Genomic DNA, 17,039 nt, shown 5'->3' with positions numbered 1-17,039 from the left:
CTAAAAGACCTGGCACCTGATTGGATATAGGTGGCAGAAAAGAACATGTTAAAGATGTTTTCTTATTATCACTGGGGAAACCTGGATGAAAGGTACATGAGAACTCTCTATATTCTTTTTGCAATTTCTTGTCTTAAACAGTTTCCAAATAAAACGTTATAACAACACACGACTATATTTAAAATAGGTAACCAACAAGGACCTACTACTGTAAAGCACAGGGAACTCTGCTCAATAGTCTGTAATAACCTAAATGGGAAAAGAATTTGAAAAAGAATATATATATATACACACACACATATGTATAACTGAATCACTTTGTTGTACACCTGAAACTAACGCAACATTGTAAATCAACTATAGTCCAATATAAAATATTTTTTTTAAGTTATAACAAAAACAAAACATAAAAAGGAAAAGAGGACTTCTTCAGGGTCCCAACCTCAAATCAGGCTGAGGCCCGCCAGGTGAGCACCTTCAAAGCTGGGCAAACAAGGACCATCTTCAGCATGCAGCAGCTGCTCAGCTTCAGTACGTTGTTGCCGTGGGGGAATGTGGCCCAGTGTGGCAAAATCTTGCAAATTTTCAGTAGATTCCAGAAATCTGGAATCTGGATTCTTTATGTGAAATCTCCAGAGTTGTTCCAAGTGTGCACAACTAATTCAAAAACATTTTTAACGCTGAGTAGGCCAAATGAAACATATCTGAAAATCTCAGTTCTGTCGACCCCTGCTACTGGCTATCCCTCTCATTCATGTGAAAGTTTGGGAGTCGATAGGGAGTTGGTACTAGCACATAATAGCTTCGGTCATAAATTTAAATTGGTTACAAGTTTACACAGAAAATGATGTCTCTCCAAGGCCACAATAAATTATATTTATTCTTGGTAGCATGATTAGAGGTAACGTGGCATGCTTGAGAATTCCTTACCTTACATGGACAGTTGTTTAGGTTCAGCCAACCAAGACTTTGTGTGTGTGTGTGTGTGTGTGTGTGTGTGTGTGTGTGTGTGTGTTCTACTTCCTACATCTGCACAGCTGTCTCCACAAAGAAGCCATTTACATCAATGGCATTGTTGTTTAAGGATTTGAAATCTTATTTCTTTAAAAAATGTTTGTAATGGATTTTAAATGACAAATGTTTTCCTTTTCTTCTTAGGGGTAATACACAGGTGTTCCAATCTGACACATTAAGAACTCGAAGAAACAGTACATCGTGTATGGCACAGCACTGTCTGGTAAGAAAATGCTTATAGACTTGCACTATTGGTCTTAGTCAGTGGTTCTCAAACTTGAGTGTGCACCTGGAAAACTTGTTAGAACAGACTACTGGCCCTCAACCCCAGAGTTTCTGATTCAGGAGGTCTCAGGCAGGGCCTGAGAATTTGCATCTCTAACAAGTTCCCACTTTGAGAAACATTGCTCTAAACATTACTGAAGGAAAAATAAACACATTGGCTGCAGTTATGATTGGTACAGCTGCTGCAGCTGCAGCAGAATTAACTTTTAAATCCCACATGGATTAACATTGAGATTTGCTTTTATATATAAAACCATCTGGCTTTCAATTTTTAAAAGAACATTCTAATTTTGAGAGGAAAACTTGCAGGCTCTCCTAAGGGTAGTTTTCAGGCTTATAGTTGGACTTTATCTCGCATTTATCTTGAAATGAAAATATAGTTTGTTTTTCATGGTGTTATAATGCAATCTCTAAATTAGAACTCATCTACAAATTATCCTGTAAACATAGGAAATATGCTTGTACATCAGTAAGCCAAAGTGAATAAATGATTCACTCTATGAATCATTTTATTGAGGTGAAATTCATATAACACATAGTTAACTATTTTAAAGTATACAATTCAGGGGCATTTGGTGCATTCACGATGTTGTCCAACCACCACCTCTCTCTTGTTTCAAAAAGCACACATCCTTGTCTTGTTCCTGATCATAAGTGGAAAGCTTTCAGTCTTTCATCATTGAGTATGATATTAGCTATAGGTTTGGGTAAATGCACTTCATCATGTTAGGGAAATTCCTTTCCACTCCTGCTTGCTGAGTATTTTTATCATGAAAGGGTGTTGAATTGTTTCAAATGCTTTTTCTGCATCTATTGAGATGATCATTTGTTTTTTCCTCTCTATTCTGTTAATATGAATTACTACTTTGATTTTCTTATGTTGAACCACCTTTGAATTCCTGGGATAGACCCCACTTGGTCTTGGTGTATAATCCTTTTAATGTACTATTAGATTTGGTTTGTTATTATTTTGTTGAGGATTTTCCCACCTGTATTCATAAGGGATATTGGGCCGTAGTTTTCTTTTCTTGTAGTATCTTTGCTGGCTCTGGTACCAGGGTAATGCTGATCTCATAGAATGTGTTAGGAAATGTTCCTCCTCTTATATTTTTGGCAGAGTTTTATTAGGATTGGTGTTGATTCTTTAAATGTTTGGTAGAATTCACCAGTGAAGCCATCTGGCCCTAGACTTTTCTTTATTGGGAGGTTGTGGAAACAGATTCTATCTCTTTACTTGTTTACAGGTCTTTTGAGATTTTATAGTTCCTCTTGAGTTAGTTTGGTAATTTGTGTGTTTTTAGAAATTTGTCCATTTTGTCTAGATTATCTGAGAAAATTGTTGATATACAGTTATTCATAGATTTCTCTTATATGATTTAATATGATGGAAGCTATAGAACATATTTTAATGAAATGTTATAGCTTGGAACCTATTTTAAAATATTGCCTCCTAATCTTAAAACTGGACATTTTCATCTTTATAAGATGATATTCAATATTATTCCCACAAATGTACTAATAGTATATTGGGAAAAAAATAGAACTGTTCATTAAACAAATCTTTCTTTCTCTACCCACCCGCTCATTTACTCCTTCATTCAACATTTACTGAGCACTTGCTTGTCTATCAAAGCCCTCTATACCAGATCAGCTCAGTGCTTTGTGACCACCTAGAGGGGTGGGATAGGGAGGGTGGGAGGGAGGGAGATGCAAGAGGGAAGAGATATGGGAACGTATGTATATGTATAACTGATTCACTTTGTTATAAAGCAGAAACTAACACACCATTGTAAAGCAATTATACTCCAATAAAGATGTTAAAAATAAAAAGCCCTCCATACCTATACAGTCTTCTTTTCTACTCAGCCAAGTCAACAAATATTTTTAGGAACCTACTATGTATTAAGCCCTGATCTACTTGCCAGGGAGATCTAACCTAGTTTGAGGGATTTAGAGAGGAAATGACATACTAGTTGAGATCTTACTGCTGTGTAGGTGTTCGCTAGTTTGGGATATTGGTTACAGGAACAGACAATATTCCAGGTTAAAAAAATGGCATGTTAGAAGGCCTAGAGTGTGGTGTGTAGAGAACAGAGTGTGTAGAGAATTTGAAAGAAGTACATTCTAGCTAGAGTGGAAGATGAAGTGGTAAGAAGTGAGGTTGGAGATATAAACTAGTGCAAAATCTTGTGGGGCTCTCCAAGTCATTTTAAAGATTTTGCACTTTGGGAATTCCCTGGTGGTCCAATAGTTAGGACTCGGCACTTTCACTGCCGGGGCCCCGGGTTCAATCCCTGGTCAGGAAACTAAGATCCCACAAGCCACACAGTGTGGCCAAAAAAAAAAAAAAAAGATTCTGCCCTTTATCCTAAGGTCAGTGGAAAGCCGTTAAAGAATTCTAAGTCTGTGATTGACCTGATCAAATTTGCATTTTTGTTTTTTAAATTAATTAATTAATTAACTTATTTATTTTTGGCTGTGTTGGGTCTTCGTTGCTTCGCATGGGCTTTCTCTAGTTGTGGCGAGCGGGGGCTACTCTTCATTGTGGTGCGCAGGCTTCTCGTTGTGGTGGCTTCTCTTGTTGCAGAGCACGGGCTCTAGACGCACAGGCTTCAGTAGTTGTGGCACGCGGGCTCAGTATTTGTGGCACGTGGGCTTAGCTGCTCCGCGGCATGTGGGATCTTCCTGGACCAGGGCTCGAACCCGTGTCCCCTGCATTGGCAGGCAGATTCTTAACAACTGTGCCACCAGGGAAGTCCCAAATTTGTATTTTTAAAAGATTACCCTGGCTGCAGAGGGGGAAAATATTGATAGATTGGAAGAGGACAAAAGTAGATACAAGAAGCTCAGATAGGCAACTGCAGTAACCCTGGCAAACAGCTGATAGTAACTTGGACTAATGTGATGGCGGTGGGCATGGAGAACGGTGGCAGATACGTGAGATACTTGAAAGGTAGAATCAATTGGTGATAGATTCGATGGAGAGGGGGAAACAGTGGAGGCAAAGATGACTACTAGCTCTCTGGCTTGGGCAACTGATGGGATAGTGGTACCACAGAAGAAGGGAACATTGGAAGAAGCGTGGATTTAGAAGGGAAGATGAGATTAGTTTTGGACATGTTAAGTTTGAGGTTCTCAGATCTTTAAGTGGAGATGTTATGTATACTAGTTTGAAGCTCAGGATAGAGATCTGGGCTAGAGATACATTTAGGACTCATCAATAGATTATTATTTAAAGCTATGGGAATGAATGAAATGACCTATGGAGAGAGTATAAAAGGAGAAGAGAAGAGGCTATAGGAAAAAGCTTTAAAAATCACCAGATTTAAAAATCAGTCTCAGAAGAGACCCCACAAAAGAAGACTACGATGGAATGGTCAGAGAGGTGGGAGGAGACTCAGAAGAGAGTATCATGTTAAGTGGTGAAACATGATAAAGACTGAAAGGTGTCCTTCTGAGTTACCAAAATGGAGCTTATTCATGAACTTGAAAATTCAGTGGAGAAAAGGGTAGGATGAGAAGCCAGACTGGATTGGGTTAAATAATGACTGAGAGTAAAGGACCTATAAATGGCACCATACATATGAGCTTGATTATTTGGGGGGGGCAGATAAACCTTTCTATGCCTTAATTTCCTCATCTGTAAAATGGGAATGTAATAGTATCTGCCTCATAAGTTTGTTGTGATTATATTAATTGGTGTAAAGCACTCAGCACAGCACTGGTACATACTAAATGCTCAATAAATGTGTTTCTGCTAGTAATAGTACGTATGTAGAGAAACTATGTACCTGACATTTTTTTAAATGCATAATTTTCCTTAGGATTTCTAGGCTCTTAATTCCCGTAAGGTTCAGCTTAATATCATGCATATTTAAAATAAACCATCTTGTACAATGGATTGGGTTTGGCAGAACTGAAGTCATTTTAACTTATTTGATGATGGGAATTTCAAGGCTTATTGGTTTAGCTTGCTGTAACAGCATTATGCATATGCTTTTATTTTGTTCCAAGTATCACCTCATTATAATTATAAGACATATGGAGGTACATAGTTGCCTTAAGTATAGATAGGCTGAGTTATCTAGGAAAATGACATAGTAAGTAGAATGTTTGGGGCAGCAGTAACAAAATTCAGTTAGAAGTGACTTAAACAATAAGGGACATTTATTATCTCAAACAACAAGAAGTCTTATGAAAGGAGATTCCAGGGTTGGTTAATTCAGTGGCTCAGGGATGTCATCAGAGACCCAGGTTCCTTCCTTCTTTCCACTCTACCATCCTGAGCAGCCTCACTAACCTTTGTACCTAGTAATTAGACTCAGGGTTCAGAATCACATGTATAGCATGATCTTCTATATGTTTACAGATGTCGAGAAGGATATGTATCAATCTATTATTAGTAGTTATCTCTGGAGCATGGAATTATAGGAAGAATTTTACTTCCACCTTATGCATTTCTATACTATTTGAATGTTTTTCACAAAGCATCAACAATAGAGGTGTTTTCATTTCTAGCGGATATACCACATTGCAAAATAGAAACATCCCTGTTGAAAAAATATTGTTTTGAAAATCCAGTCGTCCCCTGGTATTGGCGGGGGATTGGTTCTAGGACCCGCGGATGATACCAAAATCCGAGTATGCTCCAGTCCCATAGCCCACCCTCCATATCCAAGGGTTTGAATCCTCAGATTCAACCAGCCACAGATTGTGTATTAAATTTGCAATCTGTGGTTGTTTTAACCCATGGATGGGAACCCTCAGATACAAATGGCCAACTGTATATTTATTGAAAAAAATCCAGGTGTAAGTGGACTCGTGCAGTTCAAACCCATGTTGTTCAAGGGTCGACTGTACTTGAAAAGTGTTATTGAATGATATCATTAACCATAAGTTTAAGGATCCTATCCCATATTAGACTGTGCTTAAAATTGGTACTGCAGAAATCTAGAGTATTCAAATTCCCAGAGACAGAAAGTGGAATGGTGGTGGCGGTGTTGGTTTAATGGGTATAGAGTTTCAGTTCTGCAAGATGAAAAGGATTCTTTTCATTGGTTACATAACAATATGAATGTACTTATTTAACACTACTGAACTGTACACTTAAAAATGGTTAAGATGGTAAATTTGATGTTTATGTATATTTTACCACAGTTAAAAAAATTTTAACTGAGGCTGCTTTTAATGTATTAAAATGTAGGTAGAACAGTGTTTTAGAAAAAAATGCGGTGATAGAGGGCATTGAAGAATCACGGGTGCCATTTAACACAAAAATAGAGATGTGTATTTACAAACCTTGTAAAAATCTGCTATCTCACAATTATTTTCTTAATTAAGCTCAAATGTTTTCTTCACCACTATCAGGAAATCACCCCACCCCACTTCTGATGAGCAGAAACCTGAGGCCCTCTTCTGGCTATGGAGACTATGCCTTCCCCCTGAATTACCCCTTTGCTGTATCCCCTAAGACCTCCGAGGTTGGCATGCCTGTTTCCCCACTCTTCTGCTTGGAATTCTCTTCCTGGAACCTCTGTTAAACTTGGTGCAGCCTTGTCTTTTCCCCAGGAAAAGTATCTCATCTTCCTGTCAGAAACGGTTGTACTTTACTTGAGCAATTTGTCCGTTTTAATTTTATGGCTACCAATATTTACCTGATTAGGTTTTGCTTTACACATTGGCAGCTATGAACTCTAAATCCAATCTATGGCCCACCCAGTAGTGAGTATGTAATACATTCCTTGCCCTGCATTATTTTCTGTCCTTCTAGCCTACATTCAATTCATGTTCAGTATCTTCGTAAGCCACCTTAAATCATTTTGGGAACTCGGGAGAGACATTCCTAAACATAGCATACAACCCTTGTTCAGAATTTTCTAAGTGCTTTATCTCTAGTAACTACAGTAGGAAATGGGTTAAAAATAGCAAACCTAGGAAAGTTAAACATTATTTTTAAAAAATTTAATGTCTTTACAATATTAGTTTTCTGTGGTCTCTCTTAAATGGAACTAAGCACGACCTTTCCTCCTATCTTAATTCCTTCACTAGAGATAACACTTGGGAATCAGCTTCACCCAGCACCCTCCCAACCCCCCACTCCCACTCCTACCCTCCCTGCCCTGTGACATCATTCCTTGATGCTGGTACTGTTGCTTCCTCCCAAGGACTTTTTACCCTAAAGTGTGAGAGAATGGCACAATGGGAAATTTACACCAAAGATACCAGTGAGGTTTATTGACATCTCAGGAAACTAGTTCTATTTTAATACCTTGTTTCATGTAGAAAAATTATCTGAGGTCATTCCCTTGCATATACCACGTACAGTACTTAATCTTTGGGAGAATTCTCTTCCAGATGCCTTTTCTACAATTAATTTTCTACGTTATTACTAAAAGAACCAACCAAGTCCCATAAATGATCCATATTTTGTCCAGTTTAAAAGCTTTACTGTGGCTTATACTTCTATAGCTCAAGTTCAAATCCTACCTTCCCCAGACATTTCACACTATATCCTTGCAGATGTCATCAACTTCAGTCAGGCAATCTTCTCAGGATTTCCTGGATAAAGTTTTCCAGTAGGAAATTCTGAGCTGTTGCCTGAAACTAAACTGGTTCCTTCCCATCTCTTAGATATCAATTAAAAATAATCTCTTCCAGGAAGTCTTTCATAATTAGTTTAGAACAGTTTGCCACACCATACAATTCTCTTCTTTTGGCTTTTGAAAAAATAACAGTCATTTATAAAACAGCTAAAGTACCATATTTTTCTATATGTAGGGTGTATGTATATATTTAAGTTCAGGTTAACATGTCTTTTCAATTAGATTATAAATCTTATAAACCTTAGTGTTGCACATTCTATATTGTGAACTTTCTGGGCATTTGAATGAGGATGATATGAGCATCAGTAGTATGAATTAAACTTGTTAAAATTCTGCTTGTTCAAAGATATGTGTGTGGATATATATTGGATTGGCCAAAAAGTTCGTTCGGGTTTTTCTATAACGTTGTCCTAAAATCCGAACGAACTTTTTGGCCAACCCAATGTATTTGAACTTTTTAAAGGTAAACCTAAATTTTTCAGATTTGGTGCATGTTGCCGCACAACTTCTCAATGATCAATGCTAATAGACGGGCACATTGGGGGAGAATATCCAAAACTGTGGATAAATCACAATATTTTCTACTTGCTTTGGAAAATAGATTATTTTTTACAGTATGCCTTAAGAATGGGCATACATTTTTTTTAATTAGCAATAATATCTAATGTTGGAGAAGTACAAGGAAATCAATATTTTCATACACTGCTGGAAAGTGAATTTGTATAAGCTTTCTGTAGGGCAGGTCAGCAATGCGTATCAACAGCCTTGTGACCCAGAAATTCCAACTCTATGAATTTATCCTAAAGAATTCACTAAGGATGTGTGCAAAGATTAGTTTAAAGGTTATCATAGCATTATTTATAAAAAGCAAGCAAAAAATGTGGCAACAGTATGAATGTCCAGCAACAGGGAACAGATTTAATGAATGAGCCTTCCTTATCTGTGTTTGAGTCCCAGTTCTAGCAATTATCAGCTGTATGACCGAGCAAGTTGCTTAATTTCTCTGGCCATCAGTTTTCTAATCTTTAAAATGGGGACAATAATAATGTCAATTTTTCTACATGAAGCAAGGTATTAAAATAGAACTAGTTTCCTGAGATGTCAATAAACCTCACTGGTATCTTTGGTGTAAATTTCCCATTGTGCCATTCTGTCATGGGGTTGTTGGGAGAATTGAGTGAGATAAGACACGTCTGGCACGTAAATAGGTGCTTCTTATTATTATGGTACTTCTATATGGTATAATTTTCAGCCTTTAAAAATGATGTTGCAGGTGAATTTTAACATGGAAAGATACTTGGAATGGATTTTGAGTTTGTTTTGTTTCTAAAGTAAAAATTCAATTTATTCATCTGTTTACCATACAGTACAAGAGAGGCAAAGTGTTTCACATCATAGATTTCACTTCCAACTCCTTGGAATGTTCATTTCTTTGGCTAAAAGGAGAAACTTGCTGGGAAAGTCAGGCAATGCTTAGGCAAGGTGAGGGATGGGTACAAGGGGGCTGCTAATTGCAAACTGAGTTTCTAGAACTGTCACCTGGAATCATAGGAGCCCCACTTCTGGACACTTGTGCCATCTCAGGCATCACCCCCACCACCCAGGCACAGCGACGCTTACTAGTGGTTACCCTTGCTGTCCTCCTGGATGTGGCAGTGCCCGCCATACTTTCTCTTGAATTCAGACCTAATTTTCAATGTGTCCCCTTCCTTCACTGCAGGAGACCATGATTCGAATCAGGACCGTATTGTGAGTCCACTTGCCCTTCATGGAGTTGTACAGTCAGTCAGCAAAATACAGGGACTTCTTGTTCTGAATACACTTGACCAGGTTCAGGAAAACATTTTGCCGGTCTCCTTTGCCCTCCTTCTTGATCATAAGGGCTATTGCTGTTGTACCTTTCAAATACTTTCTGGAGGTGACACACACTTCTCTGTCATGATGCTGATCCACTTGGAAACATCAGTTCCTTTGCTCTTCATTCCAGCATTATAGAGATCTCAAGTATGTTGGGCCAGTCAGTTCATAGTCAAGGACAGATCCATCCTCTGCTCTTCTACCCTTTGCGAGGGCAACTATCGGCTTGCAGAAGTCATCAGATGTGTCAGAAGCAACGTCCTGGGACTTCCTGGTAGTCCAGTGGTTAAAAATCCACCTTCCAATGCAGGGGACATGGGTTCGATCCCTGGTCAGGGAATGAAGGTCCCACATGCCACGGGGCAACTGAGCCCACGCACCTCAACTTAGAGAGCCCATGTGCCACAAGTAGAGAGAAGCCTGCTCGCTGCAATGAAAGATCCTGCATGCCGCAACTAAGGCCTGACGCAGCCAAAAATAATAAATAAATATTTTTAAAAAGAAACAATGTCCTTCTCCAGATCAATCTTGTACATTTCCTTGTAGACTGTTAATTTCCTGCAGCCCCTGGTTGGTCCCTGAGCAGGTGATTTCAATGAGAGGGTCTTCATCTGTCACCAGCCCCTTCATGGAGGAGGCTTTCAACTTGGAATCCTCGTACTGAGTGGGTGTTTTCAGAAGGCCCCAAATAACCTTCTCCAGGTGGCTGGACAAGTCTGACTTCAGTGCTGATGCGAGTTCCTTTTTGGTCCTTCTCTGATAGGCAAAAGTAATATTCTGTCTCTGTTCATTGCTACAGTTGGTCAAAATGTTGACGATGGTGACCTCATCCACACCTTTAGTCTTGATGGCCGTTTCAATGTTCATAGCGTCCCGCTCAGCATCCCAGTTGGTGTATGCTTTGACTGACCTGTCTACATTTGGGGGTGGATAGTGGTCAGTGGTCAGGTGGATAGTGTCAAACTTGCACAGAATTCTGTGAACAGTAGACATTCTGATAGAAGCTGGACCAGGAGCTGAGAGCTGCAAGTGGCCCCAGATGTGGAGCTGGAATGTGTTATCAAAAAACCCAAAAACTCAAACTGCAAAATAGTATCTGGAAAAATAAACACTGAAATATTTACTATGGTCATCTCTGGAGAGTGGATGATGCTTTTTTCCCCCATTAATTATGTTTTATACTGAGCATGTATTGATTGCTTTATAATGAGAAAGAAAGTGAGTCAATTTCTGCTGAAAAAATTAAAGATCAGGATGAATAGGTGGAGCACAGAGGATTTTAAGGGCAGGGAAACTGCTCAGTATGATACTGTAACAATGGATTTGTGTTATTATACATTTGTCCAAACCCATAGGATGTATAACACCAAGAGTGAACTCTAATATGAGCTGTGAACTTTGGTTGATGATGTGTCAATGTCATTGAACCTTGGCTGTTTCCTCCATCTTCTAGCAAATGATTAGAAAAAAAAACTGATTTCAACACTTTCTTCAGAAAAATATAATTGGCGAGGTAATATCTCCTTTAAAAGTCATATGATAAATTTTAAAACGTAATAAAAATTCAGACTGTCTGCTTCATAAGAATATTTATTTGGCCAACACGCTCCTCTCACTGCCTTTCTTGACCACCACCCATCTATAGTTTCAGCTAGAACCCTCAGGCCAACCTTTAGCTCTTTCTACTTTCTTATCATTTCTCCAATCTGCCTCCTTGTCTTCATCCCTCCCTTTTTCGGTCAAACCCTTGTCATCTTTTACCTGGCCCGTGACCCTGCTTCTAGTACCTCTTCCCTCCACCCTCAATTTGTTTTGCATATGCTGCTAGGGTTGCCTTTCTAAAATAGATATGATCTTCTTGTCTAAAATACCTTTGAGGTTTAAGACCTCAGAGGGCCCTATGCTTTAGGTTTCCTATTAGGCTCAAAGGCTAAAGTACAAAAACAACAACCTGGTTTCAGCCAAATTTCCCCCAAGTTTGCTTCTTGCTGTGCACTATCACGTGCCAAGTTTCAGTCACCCTGAACCTCTCTGTTCCCCAAACATGGCTCTCTGCCTGAGCATCTCTTCCCCACTCCCTGAAATAGCCTCCCTCCTCTTTTCTATCTAATGAATTCCTGCCCTCTTCTGTGATGCCGTCTCGAAGACCCCGGGCAGAATCATATTCTCTGTCCTTTGAATTCCTACAAATCCTAACTTGTTCTGGCACTTACCTGTGGCCTAGTTTTCCCTACCTGGACTTTGAATTTCTCAAGGACAGGAAAATGTCTTATTTGTCTTTGGATCCTCAGGGCCTAGCACAGTGCTTTAGCATATAGTAGGTGCTCATTAAATATGTTTTAATACAATTCAATGTGATCTTAAGATATAATGTGAACATAATTTATGGTAAATTCATTATCTAGCATTTCAAGAACGAACCAGGCTACAGATAGAATTGATAAATGAATTCTAAAGGTAATTTTCAAGCCTTATTTTCACACAGCTTTAAATCTCTCCATTCTTTCATTTCCCTCTTGTATGGGTCTTCATAAGCGTTGAGAAAAGACCAAAAAGGAGAAAATAGTCCTGCAAAAGAGAAAGGGCCTAGACAGCAAGTACCTGACCAAGCAAGAGTAAAATGTGTTGAACTCCTTGAACATGATTGCCTTACTCATTCCTTATTATGAAAGTTTAGTTTCCCCAGCTAGATTCCAAGATATTTGGAATTATTTTGTTTGTTTCTTTTATATGCTTATTAAGTTAGCTGCTGATTTAATGACTGTTTCAGTTTTTTCTGGATAATGCCTATCACTAAGCTTTAATAATGAGCTAAAAATGGCAAGGAAAAATGAGGTGATTTTAAGATCGTAGTGCTTTGGGAAGGGACAGCTAGAGATAAACAAAATGTTCTATTGATGTTCTGCCCCGTATTTATGTTAACAATTATTTTGTTCTGTTATGGTATATATAGACTTTCAAGTAGTATAATTTTCAGGCAAGATTCAATTGGATTTTTAAAAACTTTAAATTTAATTAATGCTGTTGCTAGCATGCATTAGGCATTCAAGAAATACTTTAAGCCATTCAACATTGACTTAATTAATGTTTAGAAATAATCAGAAACATTAAAGGAAACTTGACTTTTATATTTTAAATTTCAGTTTGTGCCACCTTCTCCCATTCAGGCTTCCACCAGTCACCTTCATCAAATCAAACAGGTAAGAAGAAGTTTTGAGAAACTGACAGCTGTTCATTAAAAAAAGTAAATTTTATTTTTCTTTTAAACAATACCTGTGGTTCAGTAATTCTAAGTGAGGTCACATGTGATTAAGTTTTTAATTCCAGGAATGGTTTCTCTAAAAAAAAAAAAAAAAGAAAGAAAAAAGAATCCAAAACAACTAAGGAGCCCTCTATTTATTTGGGTTATTAACTGTCTTAATAAACTGATAGCTTCCCGAAATACTGCATACTCTTTTACCTTGAATCTAATTTCTTTCAGGGATCTCAAAGAAGATGATGAATGCTATATATGAAAATTAATTTTCAGGTTCATAACAGCCATAGTTATCATGGTTTTCTTAAATCCCCAGATGAAGAATTTTTTTGACACATAAAACCATCTTTATGCTATCATTTTGTGTTCACTTCTCAGTGATTTGAGTTCAGGAACACATTGTACCTCACTGTCTTATGTTTTGTGTGTGTATGTGTGTGTGTGTGTGTGTGTGTGTGTGTGTGTGTGTTTAATAGCAAAAGCCTAATACAGAATTAAATCTTTGATTTATCCAAGGATTAGCCACAGAACTCAAAAGATCAAATCGCCATTTCACCACAGGTGGTGGGATTATTTTTTTCACCCAACTACAAGCAGACTTTTGTTCAAGGCGGGGCCGCTTAACTGTTATGAAGCACTTATTATTCACTTAGCACTATAATAGGTCTCATCTGTGGTCTCATTTCATCCCACAACAAACTTATAAGGTCAGAAACCAAAGATGGCAGAAAGTTAGTAATTTACCAAATGTCCAGAGTTAGCAAGTGTCAAGCCAAGACTTAGCCCCAAATTACTGGATTCTTTTACAGCTACCCTCACCATGTTTTCAGTGGCACAAAACCCAGAGTATCTCGTAACCTTAGTTTTTTGTGCTCCAGCTCCTGCTTCCTTTCCCTCTCTCCCTCTCTCCCTCACACCATGGCTTCCCTAACGCCCAGCTTATCATCCACTAGCAAGAGAGTATGGTTTAAAAGATCCTTTTACTTTTTAGTAAATAAGACATTCTTTTACTGTTTGTCTTTGTGAGTATGTAGCTATTTAAGAAATTCTTAATGAAAGAACCTAAAACTAGTAGTTAAAGGGACCTCTGGTTTACTTGTGCTTTTTTTTTGCTTCCCCTAAATTAGACCAAATATTTTTAAATTGATTACTACATGTTTCTATTTGATTATGAAGCTTGAAATCAGGACTAATTTAACTGGTTAGTAATATAAATTGTAAAGCAACTTACTTCCATAGTGACAGAATATATATTATAAACATTTAAAATGAAACACAAGTGGTGATCATTTTTTGTAATATATAGAAATAGTGAATCACTATGCTGTGCACCTGGAACTAACATAGTGTTGTAGGTGAATTATACTTCAGTAAAAAATAAATTAAAATTTAAAAAAATTAAAAAACAAAAATTAAAGCTAAAATAAAATAAAATGAAACACAAGTAGAAAATGAATGAAATGGGAAAATAGAAATAACATTAACTTTCAATCTGGGTGCTGATTGAATGGAAAATTAAGACTTATTTTCAGCAGTTTAATTGTCTGATAGATATCTTAAGTTGCATATTTCTTTACATGCATTCTTTAACCATGACTTCTTTTTAGCTGTTGAACTTAACCTTTTAAGTACAAAACAGAAATGTCTGTTTCTTGCCTCATTACATTCTGAACTTTCACTCTAATGACATTAACAAAGGCATTTATTTAATTTCATTTTGTAGCAAAACGGGGGAAATAATAGTAGCTACTTCATAGGATTTTTGTGAGGATGAAAGGATTTAATATATGTATGGTTCCTGGCACACTACATTAAAAATCGTTTAATGGAAATTTTAAAACATGCAAAAAAGAACCTCCATGTATTCAATATCTAGCTTCAACTATTGATTACATTTTGTACATCATTTTTCAACTATCCCCTTCTGTTCTGGGGGGAGGAGTGTGATTTAAAGTGAAACCCTAATATCTTTTTACCCTTAAATACTTAGTATGAATCTCTGAGGACTTTTTATTTTACATAATTGCAATACCATCATCACATCTAACAGAGTTATTCCTTAATTTTATCTAATAACCAGTCCAGGTTAAATTTTCCTGATTCTCAAAAAATGCCTTTTTCACTGATTCAAACATGTTCCAACCATGATCTTTTAGGTCTCTTATTTGAAACAGTCTTCCCCTCCTGTTTTTGTTCCATGACACTTCCTTATTGAAGAAACCAGGCCATTTGTCTTGTGGAAAGCCCCACATTCTGATTTTGCTTCCATGTGGTGCTGTTTAATATGCTCTTTTATCCCCTGTATTTTCTACAAACTGATTTGATTATATTTGCTTTTATTCTAAAACAAGCACACAGCCCCAAGTCAATATTATGTTCTGGGTCAACTTTTAAGTAAGGGTATGGTTTAAGTTGCCCTTTTCCTATTAGGCAGTTAATGGACAATTTCTTCTTCTTCTTCTTCTTTTTTTAAATGAAGCCATTTATTTACTTATTTATTTTTAAATTTATTTATTTATTTTTGGCTGTGTTGAGTCTTCCTTGCTGCGCGCAGGTTTTTCTCTAGTTTTGCGGTGAGCGGGGGCTACTCTTCGTTGTGGTGCGCGGGCTTCTCATTGCGGTGGCTTCTCTTGTTGCAGAGCATGGACTCTAGGCACACGGGCTTCAGTAGTTGTGGCACGTGGGCTCAGTAGTTGTGGCTCGCATGCTCTAGAGCACAGGCTCAATAGTTGTGGTACACAGGCTTAGATGCTCCGCGGCATGTGGGATCTTCCCGGACCAGGGCTCGAACCTGTGTCCCCTGTATTGGCAGGCGGATTCTTAACCACTGCGCCACCAGGGAAGTCCCGGACAATTTCTTCTTGACTGTGGTTGTTAGTTGTTTTCTTGGTATTAGAGAGCTTGAGAACATCAAGCTAGAAGTTAATTTTCTTTTTTTTTTTCCAGCTTTGAGATATAATTGACATATAACATTGTCTAAGTGTAAGGTGTACAACGTAATAATTTGATATGTGTATATATTGCAAAATGATTACCATTGAAGTTGATTTTCTAAACATAGTAATTCTTCCTAAATATTCAGCAATTATTCTTTTTTATGTCATTTTCCTTTCCTAATAGCAATTGAGCTTATATTTCAAGAGGTTTGAAAGCACTCAGGCTTTATTTCCCTCTCTCCCAGTCCCCTAAACAAATAACATCCCTGCAGAAATAGCTTGTGTATTAGTTTGCAAGGATTACCCTAACAAAGTATCATAAATTGGGGGCTTAAACAGAAGTTCATTTTCTCACAGCTCTGGGGGCCAGAAATCTGAAATCAAGGTGTTGGCAGGGTTAATTTCTTTGGAGGGCTGTGAGAAAAGGATCTGTTCCAGGCCTCTCTCCTTGGCTTGTAGATGGCCATCTTCATGTTCACATGGTATTCTCCTTATACGAGTGTCTATCTCCAAATTTCTCCTTTTTATAAGGACATTAGTCGTATTGGATTAGGTCCCACAATAATGACCTTATCCTAACTTGATTACCTCTGCTAAGACCCTCTCTCCAAATAAAGTCATATTCTGAGGCACTGAGGGTTAGGACTTCAACATATGGATTTGAGGGGGAAACAATTGAACCCGTAACAGTTCGTTCACAACATATTATTCTATAACTTTACATTTATTTCCTGACTTGTTAAATAGAAAATAAAATCATTGGTACCCAATAAGAACTTGACTTTCTCTGTAGTGCCTTCAGTGAAATCAATTAAAAAATTATCTACTTACATACTACCTCTGCATTCCTAGCATCCCTTGTATTTATATCTTCACAAATATGAACTTTAGCCACACATTTTACAGTCTTCTTTTTATATTACCTAGTTTGGATAGATTAAACTGGGTTTAGACAAAAATGTAGGGGAGGTTTATGAGATGAGGCCATTTAAAACAGATTATACCAGCTGGAGTACAGGGCATGATTGTGATAGGGACAATTTAGATATTGTCTGTTACATAAGGTGTGCCTGTGAGCTTTTTCTTCTG

At 37.6% G+C, this 17,039-nt stretch overlaps 1 protein-coding gene and 1 pseudogene across 1 annotated transcript in view; one reads left to right on the top strand and one right to left on the bottom strand.

Annotated features, from left to right (window-relative positions):
- Nucleotides 1–17,039, top strand: part of PABIR3 (PABIR family member 3) — a 57,327-nt gene that overhangs the window by 5,520 nt on the left and 34,768 nt on the right. The window contains exons 2-3 of the mRNA XM_089904069.1: nucleotides 1,159–1,237; nucleotides 12,902–12,958. Of these exons, the coding sequence (XP_089760195.1) occupies nucleotides 1,159–1,237; nucleotides 12,902–12,958 (136 nt within the window). The remainder of the gene's footprint in view (nucleotides 1–1,158; nucleotides 1,238–12,901; nucleotides 12,959–17,039) is intronic.
- LOC111164561 (annexin A2-like) lies at nucleotides 9,116–10,811 on the bottom strand (annotated as a pseudogene).

The sequence above is a fragment of the Delphinapterus leucas genome, chromosome X (assembly GCF_059928025.1).
Source record: "Delphinapterus leucas isolate spDelLeu-1000000601 "Yukka" chromosome X, BTC_Dleu_Yukka2, whole genome shotgun sequence".
Lineage (NCBI taxonomy): Eukaryota > Metazoa > Chordata > Mammalia > Artiodactyla > Monodontidae > Delphinapterus > Delphinapterus leucas.
This window is presented reverse-complemented; position numbering and strand designations above follow the sequence as displayed.